General features: G+C 41.9%; 1 protein-coding gene across 2 annotated transcripts in view; it reads right to left on the bottom strand.

Moving 5' to 3' along the window:
• Positions 1-11,193, bottom strand: part of TMEFF2 (transmembrane protein with EGF like and two follistatin like domains 2) — an 810,050-nt gene extending 798,857 nt beyond the window's left edge. For both annotated transcript variants that reach the window (XM_075831276.1, XM_075831277.1), the window contains exons 1-2: positions 10,896-11,193; positions 8,513-8,622 (exon numbers count right to left, since the gene is read on the bottom strand). In XM_075831276.1, the coding sequence (XP_075687391.1) occupies positions 8,513-8,622; positions 10,896-11,058 (273 nt within the window). In that variant the 5' untranslated portion in view covers positions 11,059-11,193. The remainder of the gene's footprint in view (positions 1-8,512; positions 8,623-10,895) is intronic.
• Positions 11,194-18,226: the final 7,033 nt, after the last annotated feature.

Below are 18,226 nucleotides of genomic sequence, written 5' to 3'. Positions count from 1 at the left end.
AAAACCAACCCAGATTTAAATACTCCACTCGTCAATCTGATAGGAAAAAGGACAGAGAAGTGGAATAGGCTCAACAACTAAAACCAGAACCGACCAGAAGCTAGACTCGTATCATGGTAATCTTAAAGGGACAGACATTTCCTAACAATAGCAAGGTCAGTCTAAACAGCTACAAAATAATTGTTAATCAACCCACACCAACATCGAGAACGGGAGTCATCCGATCCTCATTTTGCCTGGTGCGGCTGCTGCAAACTGTCAATCCTAGACGGGGACTAGTGAAGAGGGGGCTGCGGCTCTGTCCATTCTGTTGTATGGGAGTTATGGAAACAGCTGAAAAGCGCTTGGCTGTTTCCGTTACTACCATTGAAACTAATGAAGAGAGCCGCGCACATGTGCGGCTCACTCTCCACAAGTCTCCCCTTTCGACGTCAGTTTGCAGCAGCCGCACCTGGCTATACGAGAGTTGAGTGACCCCCATTCTTGATATAGGTGCGGGTACCAGAGAAGGAACCCGCACTTATCAGACATTTATGGCATATCATGCGGATATCGTGTTGGGAGTACCCGTTTAACCCCTTTCAAACAGAGGGAATATATCCAACTCAGGCAGATGCATGATATATCTGTCACTGGGATCTGCCCAGTTTAACTGATATGAGGCCATGGTCAATAGGACCCCAATCTCTATCGGGTTTGACAGAGGGTCCCAGGTCGGCCATAAGTACAGTATGTGCCTATTAGCGATTTTTTTGAAACCTATCTTATGTTCAGATGCTAGAAATTCTGAAAACAAATATGCATACACTTTACTGGAAGTACTGTAAGAATTATTTTAATCTGGCACTAATAGGATCCCGATAGGTAGCAGATTCTCAAATATTCTAAACTAATGGAAAAATTAAAAAAAACTTCAGGGCAGAAAGACTTGAGGAAGCCAAGCTATAATACAAGACAGGCTAAAATAGACAGCCAAAGTGCCTCTATTAAATGGGGTTGTCTTATGAAGACAACCCCTGTTCATATGCTCTGTTTGGAAAAAGGCTGCCATGTAACACTACATTTCTGATTAGACAAGGAGCCAGACCCATGGCAATCAGCTGATCATTGTAGGAGCTGCAATCAGAAACACAGTCAGTTGAGACAACACCATTAAAATCTCCATCACAGATAAAAAATTGTCATGTGAACGACATACGGGAGCTCGACTCTATTTTTCACCATTGGAAGTAAACAGTGAAGGTTCTTCTTGAATGACAAGGAAAGATCAAGCAAACTGTAAAAAATTGATACAGAATGTATATCGGAATATTGTAAAACTTTCCATTATACAAAAAATAACAAACTGAAACCAAAATACATTACAACATTTGTTTCCTAAAAGATTATGGTGGAAGGGAAAACTAATTTTAAAGCAGCTCATTCAACATTTTTATTCTTATTTAATCACTTTATTCTTCACATTTATATGTTCATATATGTTTGCACCAGTTTATTACCTTTGCTAGATGCATATCCAATACGGTTTTACCATCTACTTTCCAATTTTTCTTGTTATTTTTACATATTAGTGTTCCATGCATTCTAGACAAAGAATATATTTAGAGGACTTAGAGAAAAAAGGAAGTCATTACGCCACAAGTATAGTAAAAAATTAACAAATTTTATTAGGGACATACAAACAAAGTACAAATATGTAAAATACAAAGAAGGATCCGAATAAAAGAAGGAACGCAGTGTGATGGCTTCAAGAAAACGGCCACTACCCCCTGAGGAAGCCAGATTGGCGAAACGCGCGTCGGGGCGCAACCTTTTCAGGCTGCAGTGTGGGGCAGTTATAACGGTCACTCTCATGGGTAAGCCTCCCTTCATTCACTTCTAATGTTCGGTGTAGACTCTTCTTGATCTACACTGGCTATGTATATCTGACGTTTTTTCCTGGCAACCACAGCCTTGCTATGAGGCTTCCGGCTTTGGTCTATCCTTATATGTAAAACTTATGGTAACTAACTCTTTACACTTCAGCTAGTCTAGATACATGTGGTCTTTGCGGGATTTTTCTCCCCATGTTAACCGTGTTGTTAAGATTAACTCTGCTGTTATGATTCACTCATAGTTATGCATTTTACCATTTAGACCATACCACCTATGATCTATATTTGATAGTGAATTTGTGCCAGGGAACTCCTGTTGTGGAGGGCTTTATACCCTTACTACTACTTTTTCTTGAAGCCATCACACTGCGTTCCTTCTTTTATTCGGATCCTTCTTTGTATTTTACATATTTGTACTTTGTTTGTATGTCCCTAATAAAATTTGTTAATTTTTTACTATACTTGTGGCGTAATGACTTCCTTTTTTCTCTAAGTCTTCTATTATGTAATGAAGTCTGCTATATTACTCAAATACAATGAGGCGCTCGGACATTTGTCATTGGCGCCTAACTCCTTACTGAACCTGGTAAGTCCTTGAACTTAAAGAATATATTTAGGCCAGGCTCACACAGGGCAGTTTGTGATGTTTTGTTGTATCCAAAAGCCAGGAGACCATCTGGACAAAGTGCCCTATCTGTACAATATCTTTCCATGTACCTAATAGGGCATATGATCGTCATCGGGAAAGTCCCACCTCTATGAGCTAATGCTAATAATGGGAATAACAACTGCTAACAGGTGGACTTGAAGAAACTATGTATTACATGGTTAAGCATTTATTTGAGTTTACCTGCTGCAGAGGGAGTTCAGAGTACTTCCCTAACAGTTAAACATTAAACAGTTGATCGCCTGTCGGACCTGTGGCGATCAGATGATCGCCGGGCGGCTTTAATCTAACAATGGTTTGTCCTGAGGAATTTGTGCTTAGAACAGTCAGAATCTGGTACCTATTATAATCATCTCTAAGCTGAGTCACTAAAGAGATAATTGAAGTACAAAATTTACACGCTATATTGTATACTGAATTTTATCCTTTATCCAAATCTCTAGAGTCCTAAAATCTCAGAGTATAAAGGCAGACGATGATGCAGAAGCAATATGATAAACTATAAAGCACAGCACGTCTAAGAACAATCTCCCATGTCTGGATTAATTGCAGCCATATGCCTTAATACAATAGAGGCAGAAGGTTAGAAAATCTAGATAATATGGACTTAATCAGAGTGTAATGCTAACATGAATCTGGAACTGAAAACCAATTGCCGAAATGGTCGTACATTACATAAAGGAGAAGCAGACTAGGGTATGCAAGACCATTTTTCTTGCTGACTCAGAAACCCTGTAGATTATAATAAAAGAGTTGTGTAGCGTAGCAATATAACACTGAGTTATTCTGAAATTTGTAAAGCCAGGATTTATTTATTAGCCCTTCGTAAGGGTCCATGAAGGTCCATACTATGGGCCTGTAGCCACTAAGGAACATCATGGCTCTGTGACACACCATATTCAGTTTGTGAATAATACTGTCAATGTGATATTAATTTAGGGGCCACTTCTTCCTATTTTGAAGGCTACATTGACATTGAAAAACGATGGCCGTTTTCAGAACAATGAAGTTCTATGAGTGTATTCACACAGCCGTTTTTTTTAAAACCTGTGAATACTGGCTGTCAAAAAATAGAACATATTCTATTTTTGGCTGCTTTCACGGTCCAATGGCCCCCATAGAACTCAAGGATCAGTTTTTAACTGACATTTTTTAAGAACAATTCCTGCGACGGCCGTTAAAAACTGATCCTGAGCCTGATCACAAGAGGACTCCCCGGGCATCAGCTCTTGACGTCACTGTCCATATATGGACAGTGATGTCAGGGCTTTCAACTATGGAGTCCAAAGCTCTCTGGCTGGGTACTCCTGTCTTGGATAAACTCTTGACGTCACTACCCATATATGGACAGTGACGTTAGGGGCTCCTCCAAGTGCGGAATCCCCGGCCAGAGTGTTTGCGAAAATCAGGCTGGGGATTCTGCTCCAGGCGGAGGCCTCTGATGGTACTGTCCATATATGGACAGTGACATCAGTGGCTCCTCCAGGAGTGGAATTCCCAGCCAGAGCGGGAATCCCCTCATGGATATGCTAAGTTTGCAAAGAGATGATAGAGAAGCAAATAAAATATTAAATAATTAATGGTATCAGATCTGCTGGTTTTGAGATGCTGAAAATAGTTCAAAACTCAAGTTTAATCCAGAATCCCCCAATAGTCCAGAGTAGCTTTAAAAAAATCTATAGAGGGGCCTAAAATGACCTGTGAAAGCCTTATGTGGAGGTAACGCTTGACGAGCATATGACTGGACTGACTGGAAACATCCACATCACTGTTGAATCTGCTAGTCCAGATGATCTGAATTTTAATGTACTAAATTCAGAATCCCTCTCTTAGTAAAGGGTGTTAAAAAATTGCTCTGTTTAATTTTTTTAACATACATGCCTTGTATAGTAATGTAGACATCCTCCCTGAATCACAGAAAGAAGGATTCAATGTCTCCTATAGAACAATATACAGTGCATTCAGAAAGTCTTCAGACCCTTTCACTTTTTTTTTACAATGTGTTATGTTGAGGCCTTGTGCTAAAATAAAAATAAAAAAAATTACGTTTTTCCCCATCATTCTGCACTCAATACCCCATAATGACAAAGTGAAAACAGAATGTTAGTAATCTATGCTAATTTATTGAAAAGGAAAAACTAAAATATTGCATTAACATAAGTATTCAGACCCTTTACTCAGTACTTAGTTGAAGCCCCTTTGGCAGCGATAACAGACTCCAGTCTTCTTGGGTATGATGCCACAAAGTTTGCACACCTGGATTTGGGGATTTTCTACAATTCTTCTCTGCAGATCCTCTCAAGCTCTGTCAGGTTGGATGGGGACCATGGGTAGACAGCCATTTTTAGGTCTCTCCAGAGATGTTCGATTGGGTTCAAGTCAGGGCTCTGGCTGGGCCACTCAATGACATTCATAAAGTTGTCCCTAACCACTCCTGTGTTGTCTTGGCTGTGTGCTTAGGGTCATAAGTCTTGTTGGAAGGTGAACTTTCGGCCCAGTCTGAGGTCCAGAGCACTCTGGAACAGGTTTTCATTCAGAATATCTCTGTACTTTGCTCCATTCATCTTTTCCTCAACCCTGACCAGTCTCCCTGTCCCAGCCACTGAAAATCATCCCCACAGAATGATGCTGCCACCCCCATGCTTCACTGTAGGGATGGTATTTTGCAGGTGATGAGCAGTGCCTTGTTTCCTCCAAACATGACGCTTAGAATTGTGCCCAAAAAGTTGAATCTTGGTTTCATCAGACCACAGAATCTTGTTTCTCACAGTCTGAGAGTCCTTCAGGTGCTTTTTTGCAAACTCCAGATGGGCTTTCATGTGTCTTTTACAGAGGAGAGGCTTCTTTCTAGCCACTCTACCATACAGTCCAGATTGGTGGAGTGCTGCAGTGATGGTTGATCTTCTGGAAGTTTCTCCTATCAGCACATGGGATCATTGGAGCCCTGCCAAAGTGACCATTGGGTTCTTGGTCACCTATTACCAAGGCCCTTCTCCACCGATTACTTAGTTTGGTGGGGTGGCCAGCTCTAGGAAGAGTTCTGGTTGTTCCAATCTTCTTCCATTTAAGAATTATTGAGGCCACTGTGCTCTCTTCTCAGATCTGTGCCTTTGCACAATCTTGTCTCCGAGCTCCTCCTCATGGCTTGGTTTTTGCTCTGATATGCATTGTCAGCTGTGAGACCTCATAAAGAAATGGGTGTGTCTTTCCAAATCATGTCCAATCAAATGAATTTACCACAGGTGAACTCCAATCAGGGTGTAGACACATTTCAAAGATGGGAGGCCCCTATAGCTAAATTTCAAGTGTCATAATAAATGGTCTGAATACTTATGTCCATGCGAAATTTGAGTTTATCATTCTTTAAAAATTTGCAAAAATGTCTAAAACTCTGTTTTCACTTTGTCATTATGGGGTATTGAGTGCAGAATGATGGGGAGAAACTTGATTTTTATTTTTGCACAAGTCCTCAACATAGCAAAATGTTACAAAAGTGAAAAGGTCTGAAGACTTTCCGAATGCAGTGTAACTGATTGTTCTCCAGTATAAGGCAGAAGATTTTTGTATAAAAGTGATGCTGATATTTTCTGTGTTTGTTGCAGTCAATGATAAACCTGAGTTGCAAATATTCTTCAGGGAAAGTAGAGAAAGAAAAAAACTGTAGTCAGTACTAAACCTGAGGTTAATATCCACAACACTATTGAGTTTTTGAAATGTTAAAGCATAGAGTAAGGTGTCTTAGGACCTGATGGCACATAAATAGATGAAGGCAGATAAGAAGTAACATTCTGCTATGTCACAGAGACCCCTGAAACATTGTATATCACAATGTAATATTACTGCAATAAAAACAACAATGTTACAACTATTAAAACAGAAGACTGTAAATCCTGTGTAAATGACCAGTATCTTTCATATTAACATATTTTATTTTCTATACACGGTATTAATATTTGAAGATGATGATGATAATAATAATAACAACAACAATAGTAATAATAATAATAATAATAATAATAATAATAATAATAATAATAATAATATAATATGCATAGAGCAGCTTGAAGATCTAACATGTTCAGGTCAGTGAGTTTCTTACACGGAAACAGTGACATTTTCCAGAACAAAACAAAATTATAAGATAAGTATTTGAAAATGTTTTTTTATTTTTTTTGAACTGTAATGTTAATGTGTTACGTTACTGAATTTCTCCTTTACAGCTTTAGATGTGCTAATAAAATAGCTGCATATATGTAGGGATACAAATTATAAAATTTTAATAATATTAGAAGCAACAAATTTGTCTGTATCAAACAGTAATGACTACCATAATATACTAATACCATTATTGTCACAACCATTTTTTTTTTCTGGTACAACACAGACTCTATGAAAAACATACTACTACTACTACTACTACTACTACTACTACTACTACTACTACTACTACTACTACTACTAGTAATAATAATATTATAAATTTTTAGTTAAACATCATATACCCTAAAAAGTAAAGTGTCTTTATAAAGTATATACATGAAGTATGACTGTTACAGGCACTAAACATTGGTCGGATTGTGTTTGTGCGGCCATTAACCAGCCTTCTGACATTATTTCCATAATTCAACCCATGAGTTCATTACTTTACCTTAAATTGTCACCAGTTGCTTATATTATCACCATATCAAAGTAAATGTGTTGCTGTTACATATGTAACCTACCAGATTAATATAGCAATCCTATCACAAGAACAGAGAGGTGCACAGACCACTCACAGGCCAATCACCATGCTTCTAATGCATCAGACAGAGAACCAGTAATAGACCCATAAATGATGTAAAGGAAAGTAATAGCAGATTTACAATGACCCATTTTACTTATTTAAATGCACTTGAAATCTGTAGCTATTCTTGATTTAATTCTTATACTTTTACATTTCCACAGATCCATACACCACAGATTCACCTAAGAACTGCAAATCCCTTTGCCGAATGCCTACACTGCAAATGCCTAAAAATCCAGTGTAATATAGAACTTCTTAATGCTAAAGTATGAAAGACAGTTACTAATGAATTTATAGCACTGCAATAAAGCTTCCTTTTCTGTAGCATGCATACTTTTTGGATTTTAAAGCATACAATAAATGTATAGTACTATAAACGTGACACATATCACAATTATATCTGATTGCAGACTAGTGTTTCTGTGTACATTACATATACAAAGACATATTTTATTACAAACTAATCACATCAAATCTGCTGACCATGCAAAAATCAGGATCCATTCCACCACACATAATGTAGCACTACTTTATGTCTGGTTACTGTAAATAGCACCACTATCCTTTTTTTATTATTAAGGTCAATGGCCGTGGATTAGAACAACTGATACGAAAAATAACAGGGCACCTTTGTAATGGTGGATAAACTAGCTCACAATGGATCAATCCTTTCAGTACAAAAAAATATAGTTTTAAGGAGTAGTTTGTTTACACCAGTACTAAGACAGATACATGTCATGTGTTATACAGAAAAACAAGAAAAACCCAAGTGTGAGCCCAGTCAGATGGAACTATAAATATTCAGCGTTGCTTATATTTGTGGCTGGTACATTTAATAGCTAAAATTCTTTAATATACAAGTCAGTATAAAATGTTATAACCATAACATGACACATACAGATGTAGAGACAAAGGCCACAAGAGGAAAATATAGACCTTCTTTGTTTCTATCTATATCTCACAGGGCTCGTTCCGAGTGGGGATCACTAGATTGTCAATATATTTCCTGAAAAGCCTTTGTATTTCGACACTACATGTTTATTTTGGCAATTTTTCCCCTGGTACCATTTCTGCTTTCAACTTTACCGCCTGTAGAAAAACAAATAGCTCGGAGAAAGATGGTGAAAGTAGGTTCCCTTTTTATGCCCACATTAGTCAATTTGATAAATGAGATACCAAGCTCCTTACCTTGAACTGACAATCGCAGGTCACGCTGTCTCCAATTCTTAAACACTGTCCATCAAATTTACAGGTATTGGTGTCACATAGAAAAAGATCATTTTCTCTGTCATCAAAACCTCAAATGCAAAAAGGAAAAAATAAAACTCAGTTTGGAAAAGTCGAAGTACAGATTGGCTTTATTAGAAAATGATTTATTGAAATACTTGATTCATTTCATCTTTTATTAGGCAGATAGTTCTATTTTCAGAAGATTGAATTGCTACATGTATTATGCACACAATATGCATTGGATGGAGAAGGAATATATTTTGGTGCATACTGCGAAATCAATCTTTGGAATGTATCCAGGCAATAATGAACGTGGCACTTTATAACAAAGTGAAGAGATAATAAACAAGCGTTGTTTTTTTTCTGTGGCTGAGTGAAGGCTGATCACCTTTAAATGCTTCAATGTTAAGAAAAAAAGATGTCACATTATTTATACTGACTTAAAGTAAAACAACATCTGTCTTGGATTGGCCATACTAAGACACTAGGTGTGGGGGAGGGGTGCTCAGAAATATCAGAGTTCAGCTTGTCTGCAACCTGATCAATCAACTCTACAGAAAGATACAATATTAAACAGAATATATACATTAGACTTCAGATCCATTAAGATTTAGCCGTATTGATTCTTTCATTACATTCCTCTGTTTGAGACCACATCCTCATATTAAAAATGAAAGAAGAGTCAGCAGGACAATAGCTCTTAACGTATTTATACTGTAGCTGCTGTGTCCTTCCAGGCAAGAGGGATGCGTTCTTCTAACCTAATATAAGAAAAGACTGCATGCATAGGGTGCAGCCATGTGAAATGTATACAATAAGCTACACCAGATAACAGCCATCCCTTATGGTATGCACTTTAGATATATATTACAAGGCTAATAATCCAGAACCAATCTCCCACTGCTTTCCCAAATGATACTATTAATTCAATATAGACATCAGTGGCTTCTTATTGACAAGACAGAAAGAGGGTAATGTTTCTGGCAGGGTCCTAAAAGCCTAAAAAAAAACACATGATCACCCAATTATCTTATTAAATAGGCTTCAGCCACAAAGATGATTTACAAGTGCAGTAAGTCCATGGCTCATCCTTCCTTATTTCATTAGTATATTTCACAACTTGGCAGTCACTAGTATATTTCACAACACCAGTCATGACCTGATACTGCAACTGAGATCAGGTTATTACAGCTAAGTTGATGGCTTTTTTTGGTATTTTGTCCTAAATGTAACCTTTTTTCCCTACGAATGGGGAAGTCTGGTTAGGGCTATATTATAATATCATTACAAGGATCTAAAGATGATTAACTCTATCCATCCCAGTAAATCTGACTCCTCAGACAACCATGAGAAATGAAGCATCTCTGTTCACTCACCATTAAACAAATGAACTGATTTTTATATGATGTTCACATTGCAAAGCCAGGGCCAAATATCATGTTTCAGGTTTTGGCAAAGTAAATACTTAGAATTAATTAGATTTCATATAGCGTTCTTCTAATAAAAGTGGTACATTGGTATGGCTGACACTTTATTTTCATGGCCAAGTTTTTCTATAATAACATACACATACAAGTCACAATATCTCTCTCTTCTCCTTCTGTCATCTCTCTCTTCTCCCTGTCTCTTCTCTCTCTCTCTTATCTCTCTCTCTCATCTCTCTCTTCTCTCTCTCTTCTCCCTCTTTCTCTCACTCTCTTCTCTCTCTTCTCCCTTTCTCTTCTCTCTCTCTTCTCCCTTTCTCTCTTCAGTCTCTTCTCTTGTCTTCTCTCTCTTTCTTCTCTCTCTCTCTCATCTCAAAGCTTTACATCACTCAGCAGTTTAGAAATGATACCAGAGAATAGAAAACATTTGCTAGGATATTAGCCAGACCACATTACATTTAATTCCAGGCTGCTAACAACCAATTGTAAGCTTTGAGGTTACATGACATATAACTGCCACAGGTTATTTTATGAATGTATCTTATTGTTTTATCCCATATGCCAAGACTCATATAAACATACAGTTCTAGCTTTCCGACTGCAGCAATAACTATAGGAACTGAAACCCTGGCATGCGGAGCTCTATATACAAAACACAAAGATCAAGCAGCAGCCACAATATACTAAATACATCTTCTATATCTAAATAGTATTGTCAGTAATTCACTGATCAAGGGGTTTATTTCAGTTACCAGAGATGTCAATAGACTTTACCACCCATCAACTAAGGAAATAATAATAATATTCATAATAATAATAATAATGCCGGTAATAATGTGCAGCAGTAACATGACCCTGGGAAGCAGGTCATTCATTTCTATATAAATTGACAAGTGTATATCAAGGCTGCGTCTTACCAGAACAGTTCCAGCCTGTAGGGGTTTGGCAGTCACTTAGGGAGGTAGGAAAAGCTGCAAGTTTCCCTGGCCGGGCTACGATCAGTAACAGAGAAGGTAATAGCAGCGAGCACAGGCAATCACAAAGTGTCCAGCACGGTCTGTGAGATTCTGCCACCACCATGTCTATAGAGACAGTGACTCCCAGATGTCAATGGATGAGCAGGGACTTAGCATGACGGGAACCCCAGCAGCAGCAGCAGCAGCAGCATCCCAGTAAGTGCAATCACAACAATTCCAGACGACTGAGTGAGAGGAGAGAGCAGTGCTGAGGATGGAGGGGCAGCACAGAGGGAGGGGGGAGGGAGGAGTGATGGGCGGAGAGAGCAGCTATACATATATACTACACAGAGAAGCCTCTCAGTGCACTGCTCACTGTCTGTGCCTGTGCCACTGGGATACAATCTATGCTTCATTCACTCCTCAATACATTCTTATGCCAATTGAAAGATCTCCACTATTTATTAGATAACAATGGGTGAAGAAGCATGTCTATACCTTTTAATGAGAGAACATTAAGCGCTCACACTGTCACTCACTGTACCAGATTTGTCATCATGCTGATCTTACATGTGTTCATCCATAGATGTGGATCTGAATTTATATGGACAAGTATTGGTAAACAGACAATGCACCCACTGCTGCCTTAGGCTATGTTCTCATTCACACTTCTTTTTCTCTTTATGTCTTTTTGTGTTACCTGTTTGTTTGTCTCAACTGGATAATTGAACGTAGCAGAAAATCTCAACCATTAGATATTGTTAGAGAAGATGCGGTCGACCACACATTTACCCCCTGGTGTTTAATAAAGGGGATGCCTTCCGACAGACTGGGAAACTGATAAAAGTTCCATCTTTTGGCTAATCTGCTTTTCACCTTAAGGGTAGGAACACACACAGCATGTTCAAGGCGGATATGCTGTGTCAAGCTGCGCAGCGTAGCCGCCCTGAACCCCGCAAGGAATGCCGTCTGAAGAACCGCACCAGTGCATTATCCCAGCGGAATTTGTGCTGCGTATAGCAGCGCCGGAAAAATAAAAAAAACATTAATACTTATCCCCTCCCACTTCTCTGCGCTTAGTCCGGCCTCCTGGGATGATGTTGCAGGCCGTGTGACTGGTGCAGGCTGCAGTGGTCACATGGGATGAAACGTCATACCAGGAAGCTGGACTGGAGAAGAAGCAGTGAACTCTGGTAAGTATAACTTTTCGTACTTGCGATATTTGCAGCAGAATCGCTGTGATTTCGCTGCAAATGTCGCAACACACACTACTTTGTTGCGCATTTAAGCACCCCATTAAATTCAATGGTTAAAACCTGCAACAGAAGAGATGCGATTCTGCAGCATTAATTGACATGCTACAGCTTAAGAAACCGCACCGCAGGTCAATTTATGTGTGTCTTTTTCCGCTGTGTATGGATGAGATTTGTTGAAATGCAGGGAAAATGTAGTACTGCATGGCAACCATTTAGATGGAAATGCCATCCTCCTGTAGAAATGCTAGATGTATAGTTTTGTTCTATATATGGTCTAATGGCTCAATATCACTGGTGCCAGCAGTAACTTTTGTGCCTATTCTCATATTAAATATTTATAATTACGGCATATTTGCAATATTAAAGCCATGCCATGTTTCCTCTTCTTTGTATATTTTTCAATTAAATTAATGATTCCCCTCTTTACCTTCTTCAGGGCAGATCACAGTGAGGTGACTACTACTACTGGCCTTTATCTACAGGTACAATGCATTCGGAAAGTCTTCAGACCCTTTACATTTTTTCACATTTTGTTATGTTGAGGCCTGGTGCTAAAATAAAAATCAAGTTATTTTCATCATTCTGCACCCAATACCCCATAAGGACAAAGTGAAAACAAAATGTTAGTAATCTTTGCTAATTTATTGAAAAGGAAAAATGAAAATATTGCCTTGACTTAAGTATTCAGACCCTTTACTCTGTATTTAGTTTAAAGAGGCTCTGTCACCAGATTCTCAAATCCCTATCTCCTATTGCATGTGATCGGCGCTGCAATGTAGATAACAGTAACGCGTTTGTTTGTTTTTTTTAAATGTTCATTTTTGGCCAAGTTATGAGCTATTTTATATATATGCAAATGAGCTTTGAAATGGACAACTGGGTGTGTTTTTTTTCGTATGTCCAACTGGGCGTGTATTGTGTTTTTAACTGGGCGTGTTTACTTGTTTTACTAACTGGGCGTTGTGAATAGAAGTGTATGATGCTGACGAATCAGTGACCAGTCAGCATCATGCACTCCTCTCCATTCATTTACACAGCAGCATCACGTTCTTACTAGAACGATGTGCAGCCACATACACAAGTGTCCTGATAATGAATACACATGACCTGACGTCATGTGTAGTCAGAATCCTGACACTTCTGAATCTTTTCTGTGAGATTCCAGCAAGCCACGCGCAAGCTCGCGGGATTACGAGGTAAACGAGATTTTGTTTCCCTTGCTGGAAATCTCACAGAAAAGATTCAGAAGTGTCAGGATTCTGACTACACATGACGTCCAGGCTGGTGACAGAGCCTCTTTAAGCACCTTTGGCAGAGATAACAGCCTCCAGTCTTCTTGTGTTTGATGCAGGGCCGCCCCATCCATGAGACGACATGGGCTTCTCGCCTCAGGCGGCGGCCTGCTGCCTCTCTGTGGGGGCTGTGGCGCCACTGATACCAGCCGCCGCCACCCTCTGCTGCACTAATTGTACCTGCATCTATAGGACGCAGATACAATTACATGCATAAGCGCTGAATGTTCGGGCAATTTCCGACCATTCAGCACCTAACAATGATGCTGATTGGCAGGGAACTTGGTTGAACAAGCAAAGATCTGAGAGAGGCGAGTCCTTAAATAGGAAGTCTTAGGATTTTGACACACGCCGACCCTATAAGAAGGGAAGAGTCAGCGCGTGCGCCCTCTAGTGGTTGCAGCCGCACATAGTGGATGATGGCCGTGGAGGGAGGTGAGAGATGCAGTTACCTGACGATGCCCAGATCTTGCAGAGCGTCCGGATCGGGTGAGTGGAGCTCGGGACAAGCATGAGGGAATGGAGGGTGCAGGAACCGGAGCAGAGGCCATTGAAGCAGCGGGGAATGACGCGACAGCCGTTACAGTACCCGCCCTTTACACCCCCTCTTTTTTGGCTTGCTTGGGAACCTTCGTTCAAAGTCCTTGATGAGAGCTCGAGTGTTGACATTTTCCACGGGCTCCCATGATCTCTCCTCAGGACCATAATCCTTCCAGTTCACCAGGTACCACAATCTCCCCCGTGTTCTTTTGACATCAAGGATCTCTTTAATCTCAAACTCAGCATCAGCCGCAGGAGCAGGATGGACAGGAACTTTTTGGAAAAACGGTTGAATATCGTAGGTTTCAGCAGAGAAATGTGGAAGGAATTAGAGATTTTCAGAGACTGGGGATGGCGGAGTCTGAAAGTTACTGGATTAATCTGTTCTGTTATCTCATAAAGACCCAGAAAACGAGGAGCGAGTTTGTAACAAGGGGTTTTCAGTCATATGTATCGGGTGGAGAGCCAGACTTTATCCCCAGGAAAGAGCTGTGGCGGTATCCTGCGTTTTTTATCTGCCTTTCTCTTGAACCTGCCTACGGCTTTGTGGATGGAGTCCTTGGCCTCCTGCCATATACTGTATGTACAAAGTCACGGTGGACCATGTTAGCAGCTGGAACCTCAGAAGGTACAGAAACTGGTAGAGGTATTCCTGGGTGCTGGCCATAAGCACCAAGAAGAAAGGAGAAGAGCGGGTAGATTCCCCCGTATGGTTGTTGTAGGCAAATTCGGCCCATGGAAGTAGACTTGCCCAGATCTTCTTGTCGTGGAGACACAAAATTCCTGAGGAAACTTTCAAGTATTTGATTTTTCCGCTCTACTTGACCATTGGATTGAGGATGGTAAGCGGAAGAGAAGTCAAGTTTGACCTCCAACAGTTTGCACAAGGCTGTACTCCTCTGTCAGAAACAATATGTTTAGGAGGACCATGAATGCGAAAGATGTGCTTGATAAACTGCGTTGCCAGTCGGGAAGATAACGGAAGGCCTGAAAGGGGTACAAAATGCTCCATTTTGGAAAAGCGATCAACGACTACCCAGATCACGGTACACCCAGCAGAACTTGGCAGATCAGTAATGAAGTCCATGGCAATGTGCGACCAGGGAGAGTCAGGCACGGGTAGAGGATGCAAAAGCCCTGCAGGTCTTAAATGGGAGACTTTATTCTGAGAGCAGGTGGAGCAGGCTGAAACAAAGTCTTTAGTATCTTGTAACATGGAAGGCCACTGTAACGTCTATGGCCGGGGGTCGTCGTTCAGACTTACCCCTTGACGGCCCCGGCCATGGATAACTCTCTTCACGGCGTCAGCTCCCTCCAAGGATCTCTTCACTCACTTCCGGGTCCTTGGACTGATTCCCGCAGGGTGCGCACGACACCGCGTGCACATCCTTAAAGGGCCAGTATGCGTCCAGCTATCACCCATCAATTATTAGCCCAAATGGCTGCTGGACTATAAAAGGGGCTCTACCCACTGGTTCCTTGCCTGAGCGTTGTTGTATACCTAAGTTTGTCTTACAAATGGTCTCCCAGTGTTTTTAAGTTCCCAGTGTTACCCGTTCCTGCTGCCTGTACCCTGTATCCCGTGCTATCGTATCTACTGTGAAAGTCAAGTCGAGTCTTCCGCTGCATCCACGGTGCTTACCTGCTGTGAAAGTCAAGTCCTGCTTCCGCTACTGTCTACATTGCCTCAGGTACCCGTTCCGAACTATAGACATTGTTTTGTACCTTGTTGGCCAGCTGCTACCCCGCTATGCGGTACGGCCCAGTGGGTCCACACCCCGCGCTGTGACAGTACGCTCAGGCCATGGACCCTGCTGGCCAAGTCAAGAGCCTGCCATCCTCCCAAGCCATGCAGGCGGACCTGCAGGATCTGCAAGCACGACAGGACCAACTCTTTGTGGCAGTAGACTCCATGGCACAGCAGCTAGGTGCGCTAGTTACTTCCGTCACCACTCCTATTCAAGCTCCTCCGATCGACCCTCCTGCTACACCTCCTGGCAGCCACAGTTCGGACCCTCGGTTCTCGCTGCCATTGCCACCTCGGTTCCATGGAGATGCAAGTTCGTGCAGAGGGTTTCTGAATCAATGCCAAATCCGCTTCACTCTGCATGCCCGAGCATTTCTTTCGGACGGAGCCAGGATCGCCTTCATTATATCCCTACTCGCCGGCAAGGCCCTGGCATGGGCGAATCCAATCTGGGAACAACAGGGACCCGAGACCTGAGACTTCCAGGGGTTCGTGCGTTTGTTCCGTTCCGTATTTGAGGAGCCTGGACGAGCTTCGTTGGCAGCCACTGCTATCTTGAACCTGCGTCAGGAGGACGCCTCTGTGGGCGAATACGCCATCCAGTTCCGGACTCTGACAGGAGAATTGTCCTGGAACAATGAGGCCTTGGTAGCATCCTTCTGGCATGGCCTATCGCCTGAGATCAAGGACAAACTGGCTGCTCAAGATCTCCCAGCTGCCCTGGATGACCTGATTCTACTGGCTACCCATGTGGACATAAGGCTCAGAGAGAGATGTCAAGAGATTCTACAGGAGAAACGGCTTCTTAGACTGGCGCCCAACTTCCAGCAACCCCTCTTGCCTTTGTTCTTCTGCTGCGCCCGAGGTTCCGATGCAGGTGGATCGGCTTAAACTGTCCATTCAAGAAAAACACTGCAGGCGCACCTCTGGACTCTGTCTGTATTGCGGCCTCACTGGCCATGTCGTGCGTCTGTGTCCCCAGAGGCCTAAGAAACCCCAACGCCTGGGATTGGTTGGAGAGACAACCCTGGGCGCTACTGCACTTAAAAGAGAACTCTCGTCCAAACAGTTTATTCCTGAGACCATCGTCGCTGGCGAGAGACCTGATCCAGTCTCTGCCTACCTGGACTCTGGCTCCGCAGCCAATTTTATCTGCCAAGACCTTGTGGATCTTCTTCAATTGCCTACTGTTTCACTGGAGAGACCGTTGATCGTTGCCTCGGTAGATGGACTGCCTTTGCCTGACCCAGTATTATCTGTGACCAAGCCATTAAGACTTCAAGTGGGAGCTCTTCATTATGAGCTCATTTCCCTGTATGTCCTGTCCAAGGCCGTCAACCCCGTGCTGATGTGTTTGCCTTGGCTACGTCTTCACGCCCCAGTCCTGGATTAGAACTCTGGAGAGGTTCTCCAGTGGGGTCCCAAGTGTCTCGGCCGCTGTCTGGGGCATGTCCATCCATCCCAGTTTTCTACACATCAGTCATTGGCAGGGATGCCTCCTTGTTACTCTCAGTTCGCTGATGTCTTCAACAAAAAGGAGGCAGAGACATTGCCACCACATCGAGAATACGATTGTCCTATCGACTTGGTTCCTGACTCGTCCCCTCCTCACGGTAGAGTATACCCTCTCTCCTTGCCAGAGACCCAGTCTATGTCGGCCTACATTAAAGAGAATCTGGAGAGGGGCTTCATACAAAAGTCTTCATCCCCGGGTTTTTCTTTGTCAAAAAGAAGGATGGATCCCTTCGACCCTGCATTGACTACCGAGGCCTCCACCAGATCACGGTGAAGAACAGGTACCCTTTGCCGTTGATTTTGGAACTCTTTGATCGTATACGAGGGGTGAAAATTTTTTCCAAGCTTGATCTGCGGGGGACTTACAATCTAATCCGGATCCGTCAGTGGAAGACTGCATTTAACACACGTGATGGACACTACGAATATTTGGTCATGCCCTTCGGCCTGTGTAGCGCTCCCGCAGTATTTCAACAATTTGTGAATTACGTTTTTCGTGTTCACTTCTATGTCTGTGTTGTGGTGTATCTCGATGATATCTTGATTTTTTCCCCAGATCTTGTGACTCATCAGGGCCATGTCCGCCAGGTGTTGCTTAGATTAAGGGAGAATCATCTTTACGCCAAGTTGGAGAAGTGCGTGTTCCAAGAGAAATCTCTACCCTTCCTGGCCTATATCATCTCTGATCAGGGTCTCAAGATGGACCCTAAAAAGGTCAAGGCTGTCCTGGAGTGGCCACGTCCCCAAGGCTTAAGGGCCATACAACGCTTCCTGGGATTTGCCAACTTCTACAGACTATTCATTGCCAACTTCTCTTCTTTGACAGCCCCCATCTCCACCCTCACTAAAAAGGAAATGAATGTCAAGGTATAGACTCAAGAGGCGGAAGTCACATTTAAAACCTTAAAAAAGGCCTTCACGTCAGCCTCTATTCTTCATCAC

The sequence above is a fragment of the Rhinoderma darwinii genome, chromosome 6 (assembly GCF_050947455.1).
Source record: "Rhinoderma darwinii isolate aRhiDar2 chromosome 6, aRhiDar2.hap1, whole genome shotgun sequence".
NCBI lineage: Eukaryota > Metazoa > Chordata > Amphibia > Anura > Rhinodermatidae > Rhinoderma > Rhinoderma darwinii.
This window is presented reverse-complemented; position numbering and strand designations above follow the sequence as displayed.